Below are 24,227 nucleotides of genomic sequence, written 5' to 3'. Positions count from 1 at the left end.
ACAGGTATTCCACAGCAGGAGTTGTTAACTGAAAGAAAGAGCATATTGTGTGTATGCTTCAAACATGGCCATGAGAAAGCAAACCTAGACCTTTAATGGTAAAGATGCAATCCTACCAGCAGAAGGAGTCAATTCTGACAAAATTGTGGCAGAAGGACAAAATACTAAAAGTGGGAGACAGCAGAGCATTTATGGAGAATGATTACTCACTGTACAATAGGTAGAAGAACAGTAAATGTATTCCACTATTCAGGGAATGTCGACAAGCAGGCAGGAGATTCAAACTGCTGTACCCAGCTAACTTCAAAATATCCTTTCCTTGAGGGACAAAATCATTTTATGATACTGTATTAGCTAAGCCAGAAATACAAACATTTGCCCAACAAAAAGTGAGCTGAGAAACAGAAGCACATTCTTTTTTTTTTGTTCTTCTGGCAATAAAAACTACAGAGAGACTGTGCCAGTGAAACCTTTTTCAATGTTTCAGCGGAAAATGTTTGAGAGAAGGGAAAAAAAGCACAAAAGTTTACTAGAAGAATACAGAGCACATTGGAAATGAAGCAGAGACAGAATTTGGGAGATGGAGATGAACAGGAATAAAACCAGTAACTTGGAAATTGACAAATGTGGATTACAAAGCAATAATTATATTTGTGAAATGTGAAAGAACAAGAAAATCTGGAAATATTGGACTTTTTTGACTTTGTTAAACCCGTAGGGGACGCTAAAACATATGCCCTACTTTATGTCATTAATGTTCATAATAAAAAATACTTAGGAGAGGGGAACAGAAAGGTGAAAGTTAACTGTAAGTAAAACAATTTTACTTCTTTAAAAGTAATATTTTTATAGTGCATAATCTACTTTGCATGCTATAAAATAAAGTTTCCTCAGTTATTTTTGACTGTAATGCGGATACTAATATGAACAGGTGCTCTTGTTTTTTTCTCTCTTTCTTTCTCCTTGGTCAATTTTAAGAAACGTAAGTGCTGCAATGTAAAATAAGAAGAAAAGTCTGATCAAAACAGCATGACAAAGAAAAACTGATGTACTTTTTCTTATTTTTGAAGAGGTGAATAACTGGATTAAGGCCCTTAGCTTGATCTACAAACATATTTTAACAGAAAGCAAGTAAATGAAAGAGAACAATAAATATTATAAACATTTTCTAGCAAATAAATGTTTGCTTTTAGTAGCAACTTTTTATCTGTTCCTCATGCCTCCATGGAGACATCTCATAAAGAGAAATGGATAGGAGCTCATGTTTTCTGAAAGCATTCAAGTGTTTTCCTACCTGGGAGAGCTATAAAGATAAGACAAAATCAGACAGCATTTAGTAGAAGAACAGGCAGTACCATGCGTCTTAACATGAATAACCTTTCTTGTAGGTTAACCCAAGTCTGTACATATGGCAGTCAATTTCAGACACATGTTCCTGTTAGCTGGGTAAAACTTCAATATTTGACAATGTACATAGTTTAGTATAAAGATAATATGTTTTAGGGGGTATGAGTGTGTGTTTTGTTTCTTTTTTGAAGGCTTTCAATAAAACAAAAAGTTTTGTAAGATTTGACATAGGCTCAAATGGATATGACAAGAAACAACTGTATAAAAGATCAGCATGACAAACAGTGTATGCATGTAACACAAAAGCTGAAACTAGACACTTACCAAAAAAGCTGTTACAAATAAAAGGAGGGAATAATAACTGTTTAACACAATAATGCTTTATGTACTATCCGTCAATGGTCTCACAAACAAATACAAAAAAGAAACAGTAGTGAAGTATATTAAAAAATGCAGAGTGCAAATTGCTATGCTATAGGAGAGACACCTGGAAAGAAAGGAACATGTGAAATTGATAAAGAGAGGTTTTTAGAATGGTTATTCGGTGGAATATCTGGGACAAAGTAAAAGAGGAGTACTTGTATTAAATGCAAGAGGAGGTTCAATAGTGATAGAAGTGGATAAAAAGATAATAATGGCAGATTTGTAATACTAAGGGGCAAGACTTGTACTACTAAGGCAAGGGAGGAAGATTACACTGGCATGTATTTATATTCTACCTAAAACTGCTATAAAGGAGCTTATGAAAATTCTTGGAGAAATAATCTGCAAGGAATATTACTTACATGTGGGGACTGGAACTTGATTTGCAGTAGTAAAGATATGCGGGGGGGGGTCAGAAGGCAAAATATAATCAAGAAGGGTATGTTTTTGAAGAAATTTATGAAAACATTTGGCGTGGAAGATGTAAATTCAGTACTAGGAGTTTGGAGTGAATTTACATATTATTCCTCAAGAAAATAAACTAGGCTATGCTAGAAAGAATTTACATTTCACAGGAACATGTGCATTTAATTATAAGTCTTGATATGCACACAATAACTATTTCATATTATGCACCAATAACTAAAATAAACACACAGGGTAATGAAATAAAAATGAGACACTGGAGCTTTCCCACCTACCTGTTAAAAAGAGAGTAATGGGTAGTGGAAATTATTCAGGAGCTGTTAGAGAAGATAGAAGTTTATTTTGAAAATACAGAGAGGGAGTGGGATAAAATTAGAGCTAAGTTTAAAAATAGCATGAAAATAAAAGATAGATATGGTTAAGGAATAAATTCAAGGGTATATTTGGTATGGTAGTCAAGAAAAGCTGTCTCTATTTGCAGATGATATTATTTTATAGTTGAAAAAACAGAAAAGGACATTTCAGTGTTGTGGATCATTTTAAGACAGTTTTATATATTTTTGGGATATACAATTGAAGTTAAAACAAAGTCAATAGCTGCACATTATGCATCCACACACAATTCGGTTCAGCAATATCCATATTTATGGTGACATGATAAAATTAAATACTTAGCAGTATGGATTAAAATTATTCTGGTGTAGCATCTAAGGATATGTGGGGAGAGACTAAAAAAAGATAATACAAAAAAACAGAAATTGGAAGATCTGTTATATTGATATGGATATCAAGATACAAACAGTTAAAATGTTTTTAGTCCCTTTAGTTTTATACACAGGTCAGGGATATTTTTTATAAACCAGAGGAGTAGTTGTGGATAGCAATTAAAGAGCTGATGGATTTTATGTGGGAGGGAAGACAGCAAGAGTCAAGTGGGACAACTGATTCTTTCAACAGAACAAGGCGGATTGGGATTACCTGCTTTGAAGGGGTATTTCAGAGCTACACAGTTAAGGCTCCTATACATAGCACAAGCAGAAATCTATAATTCAAAGTGGAAAGGAATGATGATGAATCACGGGTGAAGCTCAAGAAACAAGAAGAGACTGGGATTTTGGATCCAGATCTTAAAGTAGCAGAAAGTAGTCTAAGAACTAAGCCAACATGGGAACAGAGAAATGAGATTCTGCTGATAGGGATGACTGCAACTAGGTATACAGACAATATATAAGAGGGGGCTGGAATTTATTACAGAAAGCCATGAAAGGAACAAAGGTCTTGGGAGACAATAACTACAAAGGAAAAGGTAATAGAATGGAAGACACCAATAATTTATTTGGACTGCAGATTAGAGCCTGCCTTCCCTATCAAGGATTAATATCAGTGTATAGGCAAACAGAAAGAAATATGGGGGTCCTAAACAAAAGACCAGGACTGGCAGAGTTTTTAGAAGAATCTAGAACAGAAGCTGCTGAAAAGGAATAATTAGTAGAGCATCAACAATATTGCATGATAACTATAAGAATCAATTAGAGGAGGTTAGAAAGGATTGGGAAGAGAGACTGGATAAGCAATTTACAAAAAGACAATGGGGGATATTTGTATGTTTCACAAATATGAAACAAAATCTAGAAGATTTAGGATTTTTGCTTGGAAATGTTTACATAGGTATTTTTATACTCCAAGTAGGCTCCAGAAAATTTGTCCTCAGGTAGACAGCAAATGTTGGAGGTATGATGGGGAAGAAAGAGGTAAATAGGGAACATATTTTCTGGGAGTGCAATGAGTTGCCAGACTTTAAAGATTCCTTATTAGATATATTGCGTGAAGAAATTTTTGTATCTAAGAAAATTATTTTTCTGTGCAATGATACAGAATCGGAATTGCCTAGACATAGTAAGACCTAGATGAGTCTAATTATGGTGGCTCCCAAAAAAGCAATTACTAGAAAATGGAAATCAAAGTCTAAACCAACTGCACTATAAGTAGTGAATATATAGTAACAGCGAAAAAACAACTGGAATTGGAATCATTAGTAAAGGGTAGAAGCAAATTACATAGAAAAAAATGGGAATTATGAGAACAATACACACAGGGGATGAATGAGGTTTAAAAGAAAGCAATACTTGAATGAGCTATGTAATGTTTGACTGATAATGACTGGATAGATTTATAGGTGATGTATAACATTTGCAACTGAAATTATGTCAATATGCTTTTGTTTTCATTTATATAAATGTATGGTTGCCTATGTCACAAGTGGTAATTTAATAAATATGCTTAAGATACAAAATCCCCTTGCTAGTCAAGGGCAAGGGTCAAGACAAGGGGAGATCAGATGGTAATTTGTGAAGAAGGCTTACTTCCAGAAGGGTGTAACTGAGGCCTGCCCTACAATTTCTTGGCCTTCTGATGGTGCTCCAGAAAAGACTTAGGGCTGCATGTGTTACACCCTTTCACCTATCCCTACGCTGGGCACTTCCAACCACTGTCATCTTCTGAGATGTAAGATGGACCATCATCTTAACCATTATCTTCTCACTTCTGCATTTGTGGGTGTCCAGGCTGAACTGTTGGTGCTTGTATATAAACATATGACACAAAGGACCACTTAGCTGAGATAATGCTAGTAAAGATCATCATTTGGTGGATTAATTAAAACTTTGAACCCTTCTTCAATTCTGGTATCAGACTTGGAAACTTTCCAACAAAGTATGTCTGGATCAAGGTGTGAACTCCATACAAATCAGGAAAAAGAACTAGCTGGCTGAGAGGCTAGGTGCATTCCTTAAGTGCTGTGTGTTATGGCAAACATTAATATAGGGTAACACCCTGCTGTGCAGAAGCTTCCAAGAAAAAACATCGAGCAGGAATGTGCAACAGAATTAACCCAACTTGCAGACCAACCAAGGAGGTGGATCCTAAGTGACAGACCAATAAATACAAGTCAGAGTTGATCTATAGTAAGAAAGACAGAGCCATTTTTGCTTGGAAGCATTTGCACAGGTATTTTTATACCCCAAGCAGACTCCAAGAATTTTTCCTCAGAAATATAGAAAATGGATGTGTGATGGAAAAGAAGGAGGTAAATGGGCACACAAGTTTTCTCAGTGTAATAGGTTGGCAGAGTATAAAAATTCTCTAAAGAATACTTTGTTAGACATATCTTTTATGCCAGTCTCCCCAAAACTGTACTGTTGAAAATGAAGGCAACACATTTTACGACTGCTAATTTGTACCTTTCTCTGTAGTTGGCCTATTTCCCACTGTCTTGCTTTGAAATCTTTATCCTGACATCATGAAATGACTGGAAAACTAAGACACTGGCCTTCACAGAGTAATTCTTAACCTCCACTGCCAGCAATCTTCAAGGAAATGCATTAGAATATTTGCCTGCAAATTCAGCACATGTATCTTACAATTTGGGCCCAGAAGGCTAAGGCTGCAGTTGAGTTATCTTCCTTCCAAATATGTTCCAACAGTGTAAATTCCTAGTTATTGGGAAAGGTCCTGTGCCTTACGGTCAGTTTAGCTCCCTTTAACAGTCTCCAGTGACACTGTTTTTGCCATGGATTCTTATAAGAAATTACAAGGGTCCTACACCCTGTTAAATGGTCAAGCCTCTTTGGGGCGTGGAGTTAGGAGTCTGGTACTAATACCACCACTTAGCAGACTCAAGCCAAGGAAGTCCATGTATCTCTTCCATACTGAGAAGCTGAGGTCTGCCTTGACTACCATTTGAAGTACTTCTCTTATACTAGAGTTTTCTGAAATATATCCTCCACTGGAGACTCAGCCATACTATAACCTTATCACCTGTATCATAATTAAGAGGGCAGGACACCTGGGATCTATAATCCAGTTTCTCATCTTCTTCAGGATCAAAGGAGTCAGAATCTCACTGTAAAATAAATTCTCTTTTGTTTTAATGGATGACCCTCCAGGCACAGGTTGCTCAGGGTAAGGTTGTGGATTCTGAATAAAATGTCCTGCTCCAGCTGGAACCAACTGTGGGGAAGCTAGGATGAGGAAGCAAGGAACAGATTCCCAGAAGTGGCAGCTGGTGTGTTATGCCAGATGTCCTTGGCTCCGACACAGTGGTCTTGAAGGGGCAAGGAGCAGCTGACAGTTTATCAACATTTTGGGAGGTATGCCTTAACTCTGACATTTGAACACAGATGTACTACTTGATTATACTGTGGGGATATCCCCAATTCCCTTTCCTTCTGTAATTTCAAACCTGAGTTCTAAGCCAGATGATTAGGTATCGATATCTGTTTCAGAAGGAATTACCATGATGTCAAGTCAGACAGGATGTATATTTGTCCAAATGTGTGGCAGCCTCCAAAAGGGCAATGCCAGAGACCTCTAATAGCAGACTTTGGGAATGGAGCTGCAAGAGCACCTCTATGAGCACCACCACTGAACTTATGGAGACTCAGCAAACTCCCCTGCTGAGGAGCCACTGCTTCCTTCTCTTTTTGGGCCTGCTTTCTCCAATGTAACATCTTTTCCACTTAGAATGTCCATACCATGCTGATGCTGTGATTCAGCAGACACTGTAAGATACATGTCTCTTTCTGACGAGGTACAATTGGTGGGCTAGCTCCTTTCTCCAAATCACGTTACAACTAAACCTCTGATAAAACTGGCAATTACAGATGTTGCAACCTGGTCATAAAAAAATTACAAAAACAGGTCATAGAAATTCATATGCAGAATCTGCCTTTTATAAGCACAGCTACTTAGCTTCTTTGGGGTGGACAAACCATAAGGAAGACCATATATTAATCTGCCAAACAAATATCATAAAAGCAATTAATATAAAATAATATAATAAAGCAAAGAAAACTGTTTTCAATGCAGATACTTACCTACTCAGTCTGAGTTGAAAGGCTTAGGACAACACAAGACTAACAAATGTTCTTTAAGATGGCATGCACATATGTCCACAGCAATAAAGAACTGAAGATAGCATAGGCAGATAACTCCTTTTATACTAGGATGTTCCAACATTCAAGGGAATGGGTCATCCCCCCCTGCTTGAAGGGGAAGGATGCTCAGTTCAGAGAAGTGGGCAGGATGATGGACTAGGCCTTAAGCACAGATTTCATTCATAATGGCTGCAACAGTAAAACACACAAGGATAACAGGATTAATGTTCCAAATGTCATTTGTTTAATCATGAGCAACAAGCTTCTCATGGCTTTTTGTAATGTCCTCTAGCATTCAAGGTAAGCAAAGCATTTCAAATGGACTGTCACCCTGATGCAGTGACAATACCTGTCTTACTCAATGTACTACTCCCAGCAATGGCAGCTATCTTCACTTTGCTAACTTCTCCCCAGGTTCCTTCCCCCTATTTTGCAGTGAAACAGGATGACAGGCATACCTAATAAAAAGTTGTTCTCACCAGAACCAGTCATATGCAAGGTGTGGTGAAATATATTGCAGTTTGCATAGTTTTAACTATACTATATCTCAAAAGAACGTATGCCGATTCACCTTAGGACACATTAAAAAGATATTTACACTGCTGAAAACCTATATAACGAAAATAGTAAAAGAGACCAATACTTGGACTTTTAGTTTCACTGTACGTGCTGCTGCATAGTAGGCTTGGTCCTAAGCAATCATCATACACTGCTATCTCTCCATTTTATACAAACAAAACACTTATTACCTTCTATCCTAACCTATCTGTTTTTTCACCTGGTTCTTCACAAATCTAGTGCTTATAGTCTGCACTACCCAATGTAACCCCAAAGCTTGTATAAGTACCTTCTGAAAAAAAAGGAAATGTGCTATTTGCTTAATTTAAATTAAATATTTATTTATTTCAATGTTTTACCCAGTAAGTGTGATAGTCTGCTAACCCTTTCTGGCCACGACCCACTTAAAGAAATAAGAGACAATATAAGTTAAATATGTATCAAAAGATGAATCCATACAAATAAAACAAATTCAAGAAATTCAACAGTAAGTGATACACTATATACAATACTTGTAAGAGTGACACTAAAGTATCCAATATAAAATAAAGTATCCACTATCTACAAGTCTGTAAACACCATATGGTAAAGGAATGCTTTAGTTGTTATAACCAATGGCTTAGCTAGGATCATGGAATTATGAGCACGGCACTTCCTTACAGAGGGATTTTTAAAGATATTCTGAATGTCTCTAAGGTTTGACAACTTCTGACTTCACAAGGTAGACAATTCCAAAGGGAAGTCCTTATACGCAGAATGCTTTTTCACCCATGACTTGTTTGAATCAATGTCTGGAGAGTATGTAATTCTGGCTGTTTCTGAGTGAGTAATGCAGGTCTCTTAGAGGAAGTCTTCTTTTTAGAGGTGGGCAGTACCTTGTCTTAAGAATTTTTAAAACTAGGGTCCCCTGGTAACATTTTAGTTCTGTTTGGTACTGGGAGTCAATGGACTTCATGGAGTACCTGATAATGATGTCCCCTTTGTTCAGTGAAGACAACAAATGTGCTTATTTTTATTTCAGTGATCTGTAGTTGTTTACAACTGTAGCTTGAGCATATTTGAGTTTAGTGATTAACATATTTTTAGCTATACCTTTACATGCTGCAGGGGGATAGGGAGTGAGATATCCTATAACAAAGTTTTAACTGAGATAGAATTTTGGAAGAGCTTTTGTCACTGCAGCTGGAGAAATTAAGAGGTCCAGTGTTAATCCAAGGTATTTCTGTTCAACAATATTGGAAATATTATCGCCTGTTAAATCCTTAATGAGTAAGTCTGGTAATGACTGAAATTTCAAAGCACTTGAAAATATTATAATATAGGCCTTAGCGGAACTGACTGTTATCCAACTGTTATCCTGAAGCCAGGTACAAAAGGCAGAACATTTGGTTTGCAGTTTAGTTCTTGGGAACTGATGTGTTTTGTGGCATCTAGAAGTATATTATCAGCACACATTGTAAAGTTATACGCTGGTAGGTCTAAGAGGATGTCATGCGAGTACCCTCAGTTCTCTTTTTGATGTTGCACCATTTCGTGTTTCCTTATTCTACTTGGTTTATATTAAGTCCAATGTTTCAAGCTAGTTTTAAATGTCTAAAACCAAATTAAACCATTGGAAACAAAATTAAAAACAAAAAAATCCACAAACAGCAGCAAGAAACGATTTTTGAGCGTTTCCCTCCTTAAAAAATGGACTTCATCAGAACATTTGAATCAAAAAACATCCTACTTAATATACCAACACTAATCAAGACCAAAATAATTAATTAACAGATAGTTAACTGATATGATTGGTTTTAAATGCACATGCTTTTCTCCTTTTTTCACCAAAACATTACGATATTTTAAATGCTATAACTGTAATCAGCTTATATATCCACTAACACACACACGCACAAGTATATACATTGAACATACTTCGAAATATAAAAGTACAAAACCAGATAACAGAAAAACAGACTCCACAGGACTGAAACTCAAAAGAATGGGGAAAAATAAAAACAAAATTCATGTTTTTCCAGGGAGGCAAGTCCGTCTGCAGCCCCACACCCTATGATAATTATATATATCAGCTCAGAGATCACAACTGTGGGGAAAAGACAAATTCCCACTCTTCATTGTTCCCTGCTGTTCTGCAACATCTCACAAAGTAATGCCAGCAGAAGCTATCAAATGATTAATTTGATCACTTCTGCTGGTATTAAAGATGCTCCATATTATGAACGTTCGGCTGTATTCAACTGGACGTACAAGAGAATTTAAGTACCTTTTATCTGCACTTTTTTCAAATAATACAGCATTTTAATTGATTTATTTGTGTTGCATTGAATAGTAACTGAACTGGAAGTTTTGACTCTGTTTTGTCAGTTAGTTCCCCACCCACCCTTCCTGTTTTTGTTTTGGTGTTAATCTTGGTGGCTTTGAAACTGCCTGCCCCTCTTGTAAATTTGTGTTTGGATACTCTTTCTGGGCCCATCTCATTTGCTCACTCAACTGAGGGCAGTGAGATCATATTCTGATTTCAGGCACTCCTACTGTGTACAAAGAGAGCATCTGGGAAAGAAAAACATTTTTTTAAGCTTGTTTCCTGCCTTTCCTGTAAGTGGCCTAGACTGTTTGTAGGCTTCTGAGCCCCCAAGCCTTTCTGTGTTGGAGGGAAGCCTTCTAGCTTAATTTTGTTTCTTAGAAATAGCCAGTTTTCTAGTTTCAGCACTCAAATCTGTTTCTTTGAACTCAGCACTTGTTCAGAACTCGTAAGCACAAAATAAGCTGCAAATTACTACAGCACTCAACTTTCCTCACTTGTCTAGTGGAAAGCAGTTTTTAGTACTTAATAAATAAGCACCTATCCAGTCATGTCTAAGGGTCAGCTCCCGGTGATTTCTCCTGTCTACCTGAGGAATCTGGGCATCTTGGGGCAATGCAGCAATTGCCTCATGTACACAGAGTACTCTCTCCTCCTACCACCCAACACTACATACAACCTGTGAGAGATGCACTTATATAGCCAAATTGGAAGCAAAGCTCTCTTCACCCAAGACTGGACTAGACAGTCAAGAGGAGAAGGTAAACACTTGCACCACACCACATTCATCACATAGTCCCTCAAAACCTACACCACCAAAACACACACACAGAAACACAATACACACATCTACATTCGCGGAGGCTCTCAATAAAAACCTGCCCAATTATCAGGGACCTCCAAAGCAGAAACGCAAGCAAACTCCACCCCCAACACAACCCAAATGACACATAGCCCACAAACTCAGTGTGCCACTCAACCACAGCCCATAAGGCATAACAAACATACCCAACACTCTAGTCATAGGTGACTCTATAGTCAGGCACACTGATGTTCCACTCATCAAGCTAAATAAGGAGAAAGTTACTGTCAGCTGCCTGTCAGGTGCCAGGATCCACCACATAACGCACACACTCAGATCACTCCACAACAAGTACAAATATGACACTGTCATTGTCCATGTTGGTGTGAATGACCTGAGACGTACCTCCCTGGACTACATGAAAAGAAACATGGAGGAGCTCTCCGATCTTGTAGCCCAGGCAGGTATGACCCTAGCCCTGAGAAGCATCCTGCCATCACCCAGAATGATACCACAGTACAAGGACAAAATGCTTGACTTCAACAATTGGCTAAGCTTCTGGTGTCATTCTAAGGGGATCCAGTATTTGTCTGCCTGGGACGACATGATTGACAGACCACGATGCTTTCTGGATACTGGCTAAGGCTCTTGCCACTCCTATAATGCCTTTTTTATTTATTTATTTTATTTATTTATTTCAGTTTGATGACCGGGGAGGTCCACTAGGCTCAGGAGCCCATTTTCAGTGGAGGCCCGGGGAGAAAAGCTCCACATTACATAATAATATAAAAGATAAAACAAAAGAAAATACAAAAGATAAAATTAAAATTTAGGCAAGGTTCAAATGACAAATTCACCACCGTAACAGGTACAAGCAAGCAAAATCTGAGGGTAATGCTACTCAATGCTAGAAGTCTAAACCTCAAAATGCACTCACTCAAGGCACTCTTTAAAATGGAGAACATCGACATCTGTGCAGTGACAGAGTCCTAATTCAAAGCTCCAGAGAGCACCCCTGCATTACCAGGCTATAATTCATACCACACCTTTCGGCCACCTAACCCAGAACGAAGCACTAAAGGTGGAGGTGTGTCCATATTCATTAAGGATATCCACACTTCCAGGCTAGTTGGACAGCATAATGCATCCGAGATTATCCAAGTGCAACTAACTCTGGGGGCAAGACCGCAATCCAAATTGTAGCTTGCTACAGACCCCCCACCATGCCCCAGGATTCCCACTCCTCATTTCTTGATACACTGGAAAGTATTAGGGTACAAACTAACACCCTAATAATGGGTGACTTCAACTACCCCACCATTAACTGGGAAAACTACTCATGTACCAACTCTTTTGCTCAACGTTTTCTGGAATTCATACATTCCAACGCCTTGGATCAACTTATTCACACTCCCACCAGGGACAGCAATATCCTAGACCTGGTCATTACCAACATGGGCAACCAGTGTTCTACACCAGAGGTCAATTTCTGGTTGGACATCCACATCCCGCCCCCCACCCCCAATTAGGGAAATCACCGTAAAAAAACTTCTCCAAAGCCAACTTCACACTTCTTAAGACAGAAGTGGCAAACTTCATGACACCCATGCAGACAGACAATAGAGGTACGACTGCTGAATCCTACACAAATGCACTTACACGAGTACATGGATCATGCTATCCCTAATAGAACCAAGATGCTATCCTCCAAAAAAAGGAAGCCAATCTGGTGGTCCTCTGCCATAAACAAACTCTACAATGGAAGAAAGAAACTGTTGCAAAAAAGAGTAAAATCCCATGACTGGAGGAACTCCCTGGTCAACCTCAGTAAGAAGCTGAGATCCCTCATAAAATCCTCCAAAGCTAGTTACACAAACAAAATTGCCACCGACTCTAAAGACAACCACAAAGCATTCTATAGCTATGTCAAGAATCTCAATGGCAACACTCAGATCTGCTCTGAGTTACAGCACAATGGCACTAAATATACAGAACCAACTGATATTGCCAACATCCTGGCAGATAGGGTCAGTGCTAACTTTAACCCCCTCTCACCCCTAGAGAGCCCATCTCTATACCGGAAGACTGCAAAGTTCCTGTAATCACGGCTGCACAGGTAGAAAACACACTCTCCAAAGCCAAGAACACAGCATCCATGGGACCGGACAATATCCCAGGCTGCGTTCTACACGAACTATAGAATGAACTGGCACCCTACCTAAGTACCATGGTCAATCATAGCCTCACCTCAGGCTTTGAGCCCACTGAATGGTGCACCGCGACGGTTATCCCACTCCACAAAGGGGAAGCCACGACGGACCCCGGGAACTACCACCCCATTAACCTTATGAGCCTGGTCTGCAAGGCCATGGAATGTATCATCATGGAACTCATAAACAAAGACATTGGTAATCTCCAAACTCTGGACCCTACCCAGTTCGGATTTGTAAAAGGCAGATCATGTCTCCTAAACCTGATTGATTTCGTTGAAGCAGTCACCAAAGCCTTAGATGTGGGTAAGGTGGTTCACACAGCTTATCTAGAGCTCGCCAAGGCTTTCAACACCATCCCCCACTCTGGAATTATAGATAAGCTCACTAAACTAGGTATAAATCCCTATGTCACAAGATGGGTTGCCAACTGGCTCATGGACAGAACCCACACTGTGAAAGTAGCAGACTTCAAATCCGACTTCAGACCAGTGGAGAAGTGGAGTACCACAGGGTTCAGTCCTGGGTCCTCTCCTGTTTGGTATCTACTTCTCTGAAGTACAGGTTAACACAGAAGGTCTTTGGCTAACAAAGTTTGCAGATGACTGCAAACTAGGAGCCATAATCGAAACTCCTAACGATGTGGACATACTACAAAAGGGCCTCACTGAGACAGATGCCTGGTTGTCAAAGCCATGGCCTGAAGCTCAATACCAAAAAGTGTATTGTCATCCCCTTTGGTAAAAACTCTGTACCCATGAACTACCACATAGCTGGTAGTCTACTTAACACCAAAAATGTGATGAGACCTTGGGACACAGGTGGACTGTAGTCTCTCCTTTGATAATTACATCGCCACAGTGGTCAGGAAATCCTTCTACGTGGCTCACCTCATCACAAAAGGTTTCTCATCCAGAAAAAAAGAGGTCATTGTTCCCCTCTACTCATCACTCATTAGATCCATTATAGAGTACAACGCCCCTTTTGGTATGTACCTCACAAGACATCTACAACAACTGGAAAAGCCACAGAAATACCTCACAAAGAGGATTACTGGCCTCAAACAGATGCCCTACACAGACCGTCTCAAAAAACTCCAGCTTTACTTCGTCGCATATCACTTACTCAGAGGCGATCTCTGCCTAACATACAAAGCTATGTCAAACCCAGAGCTGTTGGACATGCTCCACTTAAAGAAATCCCAATCCCTCCGAGCTACACGCTCTAGGGACCTACATACACCACAATAAACAGAACATGCTGGAGGGATAGATTCCTGTCTCAGAGACTTCCCATACTCTGGAACAGACTACCTATCTATGTCAAACAGAGCTCCTCATTAGCACTCTTCAAGAAAAATCTTGATGATTGGATGGGAAATAGGAAATTCACCCCAGGGGTCACTTCTGTGGCTCTGCTTGACAGTGGCACAGGAAAATAACTTTCTTGGGTGGCGAAAGCCAGGTACATTTTTGGCTAGGCTTATATAGGCCCTAGGGCCAATAGCCTAGTACCTACCTATGAACTATATGGAATCCTTCCATATGTGTGTGTGTATATGTCAGGCACTCAAACCATCAAAAGTTTGAGCAAAAAACATAGAAAAAATATTTAATTCCCAAACGTTAAAACAAATGAAAAAAGAAGAAACAATAAAACAAAAAATACATTTAGCAGAGAGGCAAGCCCTCCTGCTCCCCCAAATCTCCTGCAACATATACTTACCAACTCCAAGACTGCACTGCAGTGGGGAAAGGGCAAATTCCCACTCACTACTGCACTGTGAAGCTGTAGAATGCCTGCACTCTGCTGACTGAATGTTGAAAAATGTACACAACTGTTGCTGATATATACTTCTCATTCAGTGTCCTGAATACAGGCTTCTTAAGCTATGATTTCCCTAAGCCTCCCATAGCTACATATCACATTCCTATGCTTCATGCCACCCACTGCTGACATTTAACCAATAGCACAAATGAAGGTGAGATTTGGTGGTATAATGGCTTACCGCACAAGGTATGAAACAAGAAACAGCAACATGCCCTAGAAAGGCAACTGTCCTAGCACAACATACTTCTTAAAGTGCTTTGCTGCAATTATTAACTTAGTTTGTTTCAAATGTAAAAAAAAAAAAATTCAGAGAGAATTTCAAGCTGTCCACTGCTCTGGGACAAAAGCATATGTAAGAGGTGTAAGATTCTCTTTCCTAAGTTCATAACCTTTAAAAGCATCCAGCATGCAGCTGCTGAAGATGCAACTCCAATTAGCCAGGTAAGTACCACTTACTTTAAGCCAATCTTCTGGTGGTGGTTCAGCTTGCTTTCATTCTTCTTCAAATCTAAAGAAGAAAATGCAGTATTGAATGAGAAGAGCAGAGTACAAAAAGGAGTTTATAAAATGATGCAGAACATGACACATGCAGCACATTTCATTACTTTATTGTTCTAGTTAGGAAACTTTTCATTAGGTCTACATATCTGATTCCAAGGTGGCCCAGCAGCACAGGGAATGGCAGCAAATGATCTGAGAGAGGAGTTACTTGATTTAATAGAGATGGACAGAAATATTAAGATCAATGAAATGTTTTGAAGGAAAGGTAGGACCCTCGTTCAAATGGAAATTAGAGATGGCTGCCAATTGTAGCTTAATTGTGGAGAAACTAGCACCTTTCTGAAAGGGAGAAGCCAAGAACAGCAAAATATGAGGAATCGGGGCCAAAAAGGGATCCAAATTATGCTGTCTGGCCCAAACAGAAAATCTTTTCCATTTTCTGGAATACGCCTTCTTAGCAGATGGCTTCTGAGATGCCAAGATAATACTTCTCACCAAAGAAGGAAGCCTGGACTGTGAAAGGATAAATGGAACTGCAGGAACCAGGTGGTTAGATGAAGGCTCTGGAGGTTGGGAAAGGGAAGTCCCGAGGTGTAGGAAATAAGATCCGGAATGGGATCCACTACCCAGGGAGGATATTTCAGATGAGACCGAAGAAGGAGAACCATGCCTGATGAGGCCAAAAGAGGGCAATGAGGATGAGATGGGTCTTCAGGCGGTGAGTTTTCTGCAAGACCTTGGGAATTAGAAGAATAGCGAGGTACGCACAGAGGAGTCCCGATGGCCAGTAGTGAACCAGAACGTCCATGGGTGACTCACCTGTCAGGAGGGTCAAGGCAAAGTAGATGCTGCATTTGTGGATGATTGGGGAGGCAAAGAGGTCACTGCATGGTTGACCCCAATGGTCAGATATATTAACTGCCACTGATGGATTCAAGGACTACTCATGGGAACTGAATATAGACTTGCTGAGTTTGTCGGCCAGCATGTTGGAACTGTCAGGAATGTGAGCTGCAAAAAGAAAGCTCCCAGAAGACAATGCTCATTCCCACACTCTCATGGCCTCTCTGCAGAGGGGATATGAACTTGTTCCCCCCCGCTTGTTGATGTACAAGACAACCACCATGTAGTCCTTTTAAATTGCTATAGTCCCGAAAGGGAGGCACTCCTGAAAGGCTTGCAACGTTAGAAGGACTGCTCTCATCTCGAGGATATTTATGTGCAATTTGGTCTCTGTGGGGGACCACATGTCTTGAACCATCCTGGCCTGAAAATGCCCCCCCACCCCAACAAGGAGGCATCTGTAGTCATCGTGGCCTTGGCAGGGGGAAGACAAAAGGGACTGCTTGGAGTTAGGTCCTGAGACTGAAGCCACCAAGCAAGGTGATTTTTTTTAACCACATGAGTCATCCTGACAGACATGGACATGAGCTGTACCTGAGCAGACCACTGGACTGCCAGGGTCCACTGCAAAACCTGCATCTGATACCTGGCAAGTGTCAGTAACTGGATGGCGGCCAGCATCGAACCTAGAGTTTGAAGAATTAGATCAGCTGCTGGGCATTCTAGAACCAGCATGCAAGAGACTTGATCACAAATAATTTGAACTCTGCGTAGGAGTAGGGCTGCAGTCTCTGACACCATGTCCAGTTGAACCCTGATAAACTCAAGGTTTTGGCATGGAGAAAGATTGGATTTGGACAGGCTGACCATGATGCCAAGATTCTGACAGAACCTAAAAAAGGGACAACTCCCTTTGGCGGGGTGGAACATTGGGGAGAGATTTTGAAACCGGGGTGGGGATGGGGCTGAAAGAAGAGAATTTAGTACCAACTGGAAATAATCTTTAACACCCAATGATCTGAGGAGATATTTGTAAAGGCTAGTGGGTGAAGAGAGAATCATCCCGACTGCCTGGCAGGACAGTCGGGTAGCACTTCAGGAGTGTTGAAAAGGCTTCTTCAGAAAGGTTCCCAGGAGTCCCCTCTATCTCTGGGGCACTGTCTACCATTGAATTCCTACCCCGGCTTGCAGAAGAGGATTCTTGGGGAGTATCCTGGAAGGAGGACTGAGTCCTGTGAAACCAATGTTTTTTACTACCTCTCTGAGTCTTAGAAAACGAATGTCGGGGAGTAGAAAACTTTATTCCTACTGTGGACAGAGTCTTACCCTCCTGCTCACTATGGGTTAATGTTTCCTTGACAGAAGGTCCGAACAAGGTCGACCCATCAAAGGGAGCATTAGTCAAAGACGCCTTGAAGGATTCTGCAAACCAGTAAAGGTGAACCCAGGCATGCTGTCTAATGGCAATACTTCTGTCAGCCGCTCGAGAGGAGGCCTCCACCGTGTTGGAGATCAACCTCATCGAAGCATTAGCCAGGGAAGTCAGAGTGGACAACTTAGGAGAGACCAGCTTAAGACTGTCCGGAGGCAGCAACCCTGTAAGGGAAGTAGTGAGCTCCAACACCAAATCCCTCTGAAGCCAGGTAAAATGGGCCATGTAGTTGATTGCTCTCAGTCCGAATGTAGTTGGGGCAAACACATGCTTTCCAAAGCACTCAATCACCCAAGACTCACTATTTAGGGGAAGGAATTCTGCTCCACTAGCTCCTTCTTAGTACTGGCGGCCACCATGATGGCATCAACAGGGACAACTTACTCCAAAAAAGCCTCATCTTTGTGGGGGACTGAGGAATTTGTCCGCCTTTTAGGGTACCGGTTCCACTGTGTCCAACTCCTTCCAAGCCCTGCCGGGGATGAGATCCACAAGCTTGTCAGTGGGGTGGGGGGCAATAGCCAGGTAGAAGACAGACCAGTCTCAAAGGCCTTCAGAAACACAGATTCTTCTGAAGATGGGGTGGGGGAAGACCAACCATCTCTTTGCTTGTGAATTTCAAGGATGTCCTCAAAGGACACTTCCTCAGACGGAAGCCTGGAGGACCAGTCTCCCTCCTCAAAATCTGAGTACTCGGTGAGGGACTCTCTAGAAGAGTCCAGGTGCCCCCTCTTACATGTTATCCTCTGAGGGGTTCCTCCACGATGGGCTCTGGGGAAGACTCGGAAGAGGTAGGGACCGCCAGTGGGACAGTGCCCATCTGAAGGCGCTCACTAGAGGGCTGACCCTGGAAGGATGATGAGGCCTCGTCACACAAAGCCAAGAGGGGCTGGGGAGGACCTAGAGATGATGGATAGGTGACTGCCAAGCTGGAGAAGGTCCTCTCTATTGCCCGCCAGGCTGATGTACTGGAAGAGGCTACCCTCTCATTTTTCCCCGGCTGCAGCTGCCCGTGAGGGGAAAAGGGACCCCGATGCAGCACCGAAGCCCAGATGATATCAGCCCCAAGCTGTCCAGCACCAAAGTCCCCAAGGGAAGGGAGCGGTCTAAAAATTCCAGGCTCAAATCTACCCCAAGGGACCCAACACCGACCTCATGGGACCAAGGTGCAGTGTGTTCCAAGGGCAGAGGAACACATTAGGGACTCTGACAGCGTACAAAAAGGAGGAATACTGGACACCCGATGGCCTCTTACAAGGAATGCTCTGATCCTGGCATTCCAAACCCAGGTGGGTCAGAATAGGATAGTGAAGTCCCGTGGATGGAAAATGTCCCCTAGGCATCTGAGCTGAGAAGAGCAACAAGCCCAACTCGATTTGGGCCTTGAGGAAACTCTTCATTATCCTATCCATATCTGTAGGTAACAAACTTCTACAGGACCTGGGAGACACAGAAAAATGACTGGACCTAGCTGGAGATCCTGCCAATGCCCTTCAATCCCGGGAGGGGGACTGACTCTGACGCATAGGATCCAATATCTTAGATCGGGAGGGGGAACTTTTGATAACTATCAGATCGAACATCACAGTCAAATTCAAAGCTCTGGTAGGATCCGACACCTTAGTCAGCACGCAGGATGGATCCAACAAATGGGTTGGATCCAGAGAAGGCTTGAGCCGAGTCAGATCTGAAGGTCTCTGAGGTGCAGAGTTTTGGATCCGAGAGACTGATCCAAGGCTCTCAGGGCATTAGAGCCCAGATCCAAAGCCATAGAGGATGGACTTGGATCCAGGGATCTGCGATCCAAAAGCTTAGGCTTTTTGGAGACCGAAGGAGACCCACTGGAGGAAGGAGGAGGGTCTCTTTTTTGTGTTATGAGAAGCCTTAGAGGGAGAATCCAAAGTCAGTGGGCCTGCCAGAGCTAATGTTTCTGAGAGCAAACTTGTTTCTGCACTCCATGAGAGCCCTGGGGTTGAATGCGGCACAAATGTCGCATTTAACCTCCAGGTGAGCCTCTCCTAAGCAATAAACACACTCCTCGTGCAAATCGGAATGAGGCATCTTCCGACCACATGAGGAGTATCTCTTAAAGCCAGAAGGTTTGTCAGACATGTTCCAACCAAAAACACATGCACACCAAGATAGAGAAAGCACCACACACAACCCTACTGATCCGAACAAGGGGTGGGATATAGCTCTAAAACTCAGAAAATGGGTCTATATCATTTACGCGAAGAAGCAGAATGTCGACTCACCTTTAGTCGACCCGTATTTGTCAAGGCTGCACATCAACGAACGGCCAAATCATAGATTTCTTTCTAAGAGAAATAAATCGGTTGGCCATTCTTTTAAATCTGCCCTTTTCCCGACTGTAGTGTGATCTCGGAGTTAGTATATTTAGTTAGGTGGGTGTGGAGGACACAGCCCCCCACTTTCAAAATGTTTGTTTTAATGTTGTGTGCATGGGGGGGCTACCAATTTCTTTCCTTTAGAAAGAAATCTGTGATTTGGCCATTCAATGTTGTGCAGCTTCGACAAATATGGGTTGATTAAAGACAAGTTTACATTTTGCTTGCTTGACTTTAAAATATAGACCCCAGAAAGCTACTACTATTTATTTATTTTTAAATTAGTTAACTAACTACGGGAGAAAGGGACCCACAGGGAAAAAAGACCAGGAACCCAACAGATAGAAACTAGTTAAAAAAGAATAGGAAGGGGAGGCAACAAAAAAAGAACACCACTACTACAGTAAACTACTTCAAAAGGGACTAGAGGTAACCAAAATGGGAAAGAACACCCCCCCCAAAAAATCACTTATCTGTTAGATGAGCTTGAGCATCTAGAATCACGTCCTCAGCGTTTCCGTGGCAAACGAGATCTGAGGGTTACAGGTCAGCAAAGGACTGTGGGAAGGGAAGGAGCTTAAGCTCTGGATCTGTCCATCAGTTGCCAGCTTGGATCCAAGACCCATCAGTGATGAATAATGGATAGAGTCAGATCAGAAGTAAATGGGATACCTTACTGTGCAGCCAAATTAATAACAGATAAAGTCCTACCACAAGAACACAGCATAGTAAGGGAAGGGATGGGGAGAAATCACATGCCATCATGGAAGTATCGAACAGAGAAAACTATAAAGCAATTAAGACAAGAAGTGTCACTGTTAGAAGAGTATAGAAAATGGAACAGATCAACAAAAATACTCAGAAAGATAGACATGATAAAAGCAATGCGCATTATTATAATGGATCAGGATTTATCACGCACTATGGCAAATAAATTGAAAATATCAGCACAGGCATAAAAACTTAGAAGATACACAAATATAAAGGAAAGGTACAAATAAGCACTTTATTGATGACCCAAAAAAGTTTTACAGAGAATTGGGAAACTAGGTAAAAGGAAATGAAAGACCACCAAAAAAAGAAGAAATAGATACATTTTGGAGAAATATTTAGGAAGACACTGTGGAACACAACAAAGATGCTAAATGGAGAGAAGTGAAAGAAAGAATATGAAGGTCAAATGGATAGGATATGAAACAGGATGAAGTAATGGCCAGAGAGATTGGAACAAAGTTAAGAAAAACCTCTAATTGGAAAACCCCAGGCCCAGATGCAGTACTTAGCGTCTGGCTAAAAGTATTAACATCTCTGCATGAAGGTTTAGCCATGAGTAAGAACTACTTATATGCATACCTCAAACAGACACCAGCCTGGCTAATAACAGGAAAAGCAAAGAGTGAACCTGAAAGCTACCCTAAAAACTATAGGCCAATAACTTGCCTTCTGACGATGTATAAACTATACACTGGAATTGATGCCGACAGAGTTTATAGTCATTTAGAAGAAAACTCAATTATGGCAAAAGAACAAAAGGGTAATAAAAGAAAGTCATATGAAACGAAGGATTATTTGTTGTTAAATACATTTATACTGGAGAACTGTTAAAATGGAAAGAATCTAAGCATGGCATGGATAGACTACAAAAAAGAATTTGGCAGTATCCCACATTCATGGATAAAAGAGTGCTTAAAAATGTATAAGATACAACCTATAATGATAAACTACATCACAGCAACCATGAAACAATGGCAACCCACTTTGCAGTTAAGCCATGATAAAAGACAAATTATTATTCCAGGGATAAAAATCCAAAGGAGATATTCCAGGGTGACTCTGTCACCGCTGCTCTTTTGCCTTACCCTTAACCCATTAAGCTGTCTGCTTAACAGATTAAGTCATGGCTATAAGTTAGCTCCTAGAAAGCAACAAAGTGTAAAGACTTCTCATCTTCTCTTTTTCGATGATTTAAAACTATATAGCTCATCAGATGAGGAACTGAAAGCACAATGGGAAGTAATCAAAACTTTTTCAGATGACACAAGAGTGTCATTTGGTCTTGATGAATGTGCGAAAGCAATCTGTAAAGCAGGAAAGCTGCAGCACCAAGAAAACATCAGTTTGGGACAAGAATGTGATATAAAAGAACTTGAGCAAGAGTGTATAAATATTTAGGAATTGATGAATGATCAACAATAAAACATGAACAAATGTGACTAAAACTCAGTAAGGAACATTTTAGAAGACTTAACTTAATCCTGAAAACAGTATTGACATCTAAAAACAAAGTTCAAGCTATAAACCAATTTGTTCTTCATGTCCTAACTTACAGTTTTTAAGTGACTGACTGGCCACAAAAAGTGTTTGCTAGATTAGTCAGGAAAACAAAGAAGGATGCTTCATGCTCATCAAATGATTTATAAAATCAGTTCATACCAAGATTATATATTCCCCATTCTGAAGCAGGTATGGGCCTCTCTGAAATTGATTACATGTACAGATCTGCAATCGGGGGACTGCATACATTATCTGCTGACCTAACAAGACCCAAACATAGTGAAAGTTTTTAAACATAAGAAGAATAAATCTAAGATGACTTTCATTCTTAGTCTAGCAGAAGCATATCGGTGTCAATCAGGAATGGAAATCAAACCAGAAGTAGATAAAAATCAGGCAGCAACTGAATGTGCCAAAAAGACAAAAGAAAGAATATAAGATGAAGGATCAGATGAGAAGGCAAGAAATGTGGAAAATGCATAAATATAGTTCAAGTACAGAAAAGTCCTGGAACAACCTCATGTTGATCACGATCGAAAACAGGAATGGTTAAAGAGAGGCAAACTGAAACCAAAAGATGAAAGGTTAACATTGCCGTCCCAAGATAGTGGACTACGTACACGATGGTTTACAAAGTCCATTGAACATGTGGGAGAAACAGACAAAAATGTAGGTTTTGTAAAACAGAATTGGAAAAAGTTGCACATCTTTTTGCTGGTTGAAGGACTGTATACTGAAAGGCATAATAATGTGGCAAGACTGTTGCACTGGGGATTGTGGAAACATTATAATACTGAAGTAGCTTATAAACACTGGAAACACGAGCCACAAAGCATCATAGAAAATGATGAAGTCTACATCATATGGGATCACCCATTACCAACAGTTCAAAAGACAGATGTGAGAAAACCAGATATAGTGATCCATGAAAAGAAGACAAAAGTAGCATTGATCATTGAAATTGTTACACCCAGTGACTACAGTGTCTTGTGTACAGAAAAACAGTCATAAAATATCAGGATTTGCAGGCAGAAATGAGAGCAATGTGGAAGAAAGATACCTAGACTTTTTCAATAGTAGTAGGAGCAACGGGTCTTATAAAAAAATAATCTACAATCGTATATAGCTATGTTACCAAAACATGTAGATCTGTTTGAATTGCAGGAGTCATTACTGGGCACACTGCCGGTGCTGCGAAGAGCATTTCTGGCTGACATCAAAGATTGTAACAATGCTAATTTAAAGAACTTTAATCATACTTTGACTTAGGAATGGGGTCCATTCCCGTCATGGTGAAATTAAAAAGGAAGTTTACATAATGCTTCCTAAAAAAAGAATGCAACAGATTTATGTTTTTTTAGAAAATATGGAAACTACAAGAAAAGCAAAATGGTGTAAAATGAAAAAAATGCTTACAGAAATACTAAAAAGTACTACTTGTCAGTCAAGGAAACCCATATCACTGTAGGCAGTGTGTTCTAGATACCACTGGCAATTTTTTTATGCTGTCCAACTCTTCACTATAGGTATAGGTAATACACAGTGGCTTACAAAATAATTTCTGCAATGGCAAGGCTCAGTACCACGGAAACATACAGGCTGGGGCAAAGACAGCTTCCTTTTTAAAACATTTTAATATCAAAGCTAATGACAGTAAACAATTAGCAAGTATAGTATAAAGGAAGGTTCATACCTGCACTCGTGTTTCTTAAAGTTATTCAATGTGATACCCAGATAATAACCAGAAATCAGATAAGGATAATGGACTTTTAGAAAACTCATTCTTGCAGCAGCAGCAGCATGACAAAACGAAACACAACAGAAACAAAAGCACTGTTCTACACAGAACATGCCTGTCATCTGCCTTACCATGTCATGTCAGCAGCATCTACCTTATGTCTGTCATTCTTAAAACACATATATATATATATATATATATATATATATATATAAAATTTGTTTTTTATAGTTTCTTTGGATAGCCACTGTACTAC

At 40.4% G+C, this 24,227-nt stretch overlaps 1 protein-coding gene across 2 annotated transcripts in view; it reads right to left on the bottom strand.

Annotated features, from left to right (window-relative positions):
- Positions 1-24,227, bottom strand: part of POLB (DNA polymerase beta) — a 3,382,694-nt gene that overhangs the window by 2,012,022 nt on the left and 1,346,445 nt on the right. For both annotated transcript variants that reach the window (XM_044082977.1, XM_044082976.1), the window contains exon 7: positions 15,292-15,343. In XM_044082977.1, the coding sequence (XP_043938912.1) occupies positions 15,292-15,343 (52 nt within the window). The remainder of the gene's footprint in view (positions 1-15,291; positions 15,344-24,227) is intronic.

The sequence above is a fragment of the Protopterus annectens genome, chromosome 9.part0 (assembly GCF_019279795.1).
Source record: "Protopterus annectens isolate FY-2018-M chromosome 9.part0, PAN1.0, whole genome shotgun sequence".
Lineage (NCBI taxonomy): Eukaryota > Metazoa > Chordata > Ceratodontiformes > Protopteridae > Protopterus > Protopterus annectens.
The sequence above is the reverse complement of the archived record's forward strand: the minus strand, read 5'-3'. Positions and strand labels throughout refer to the sequence as shown.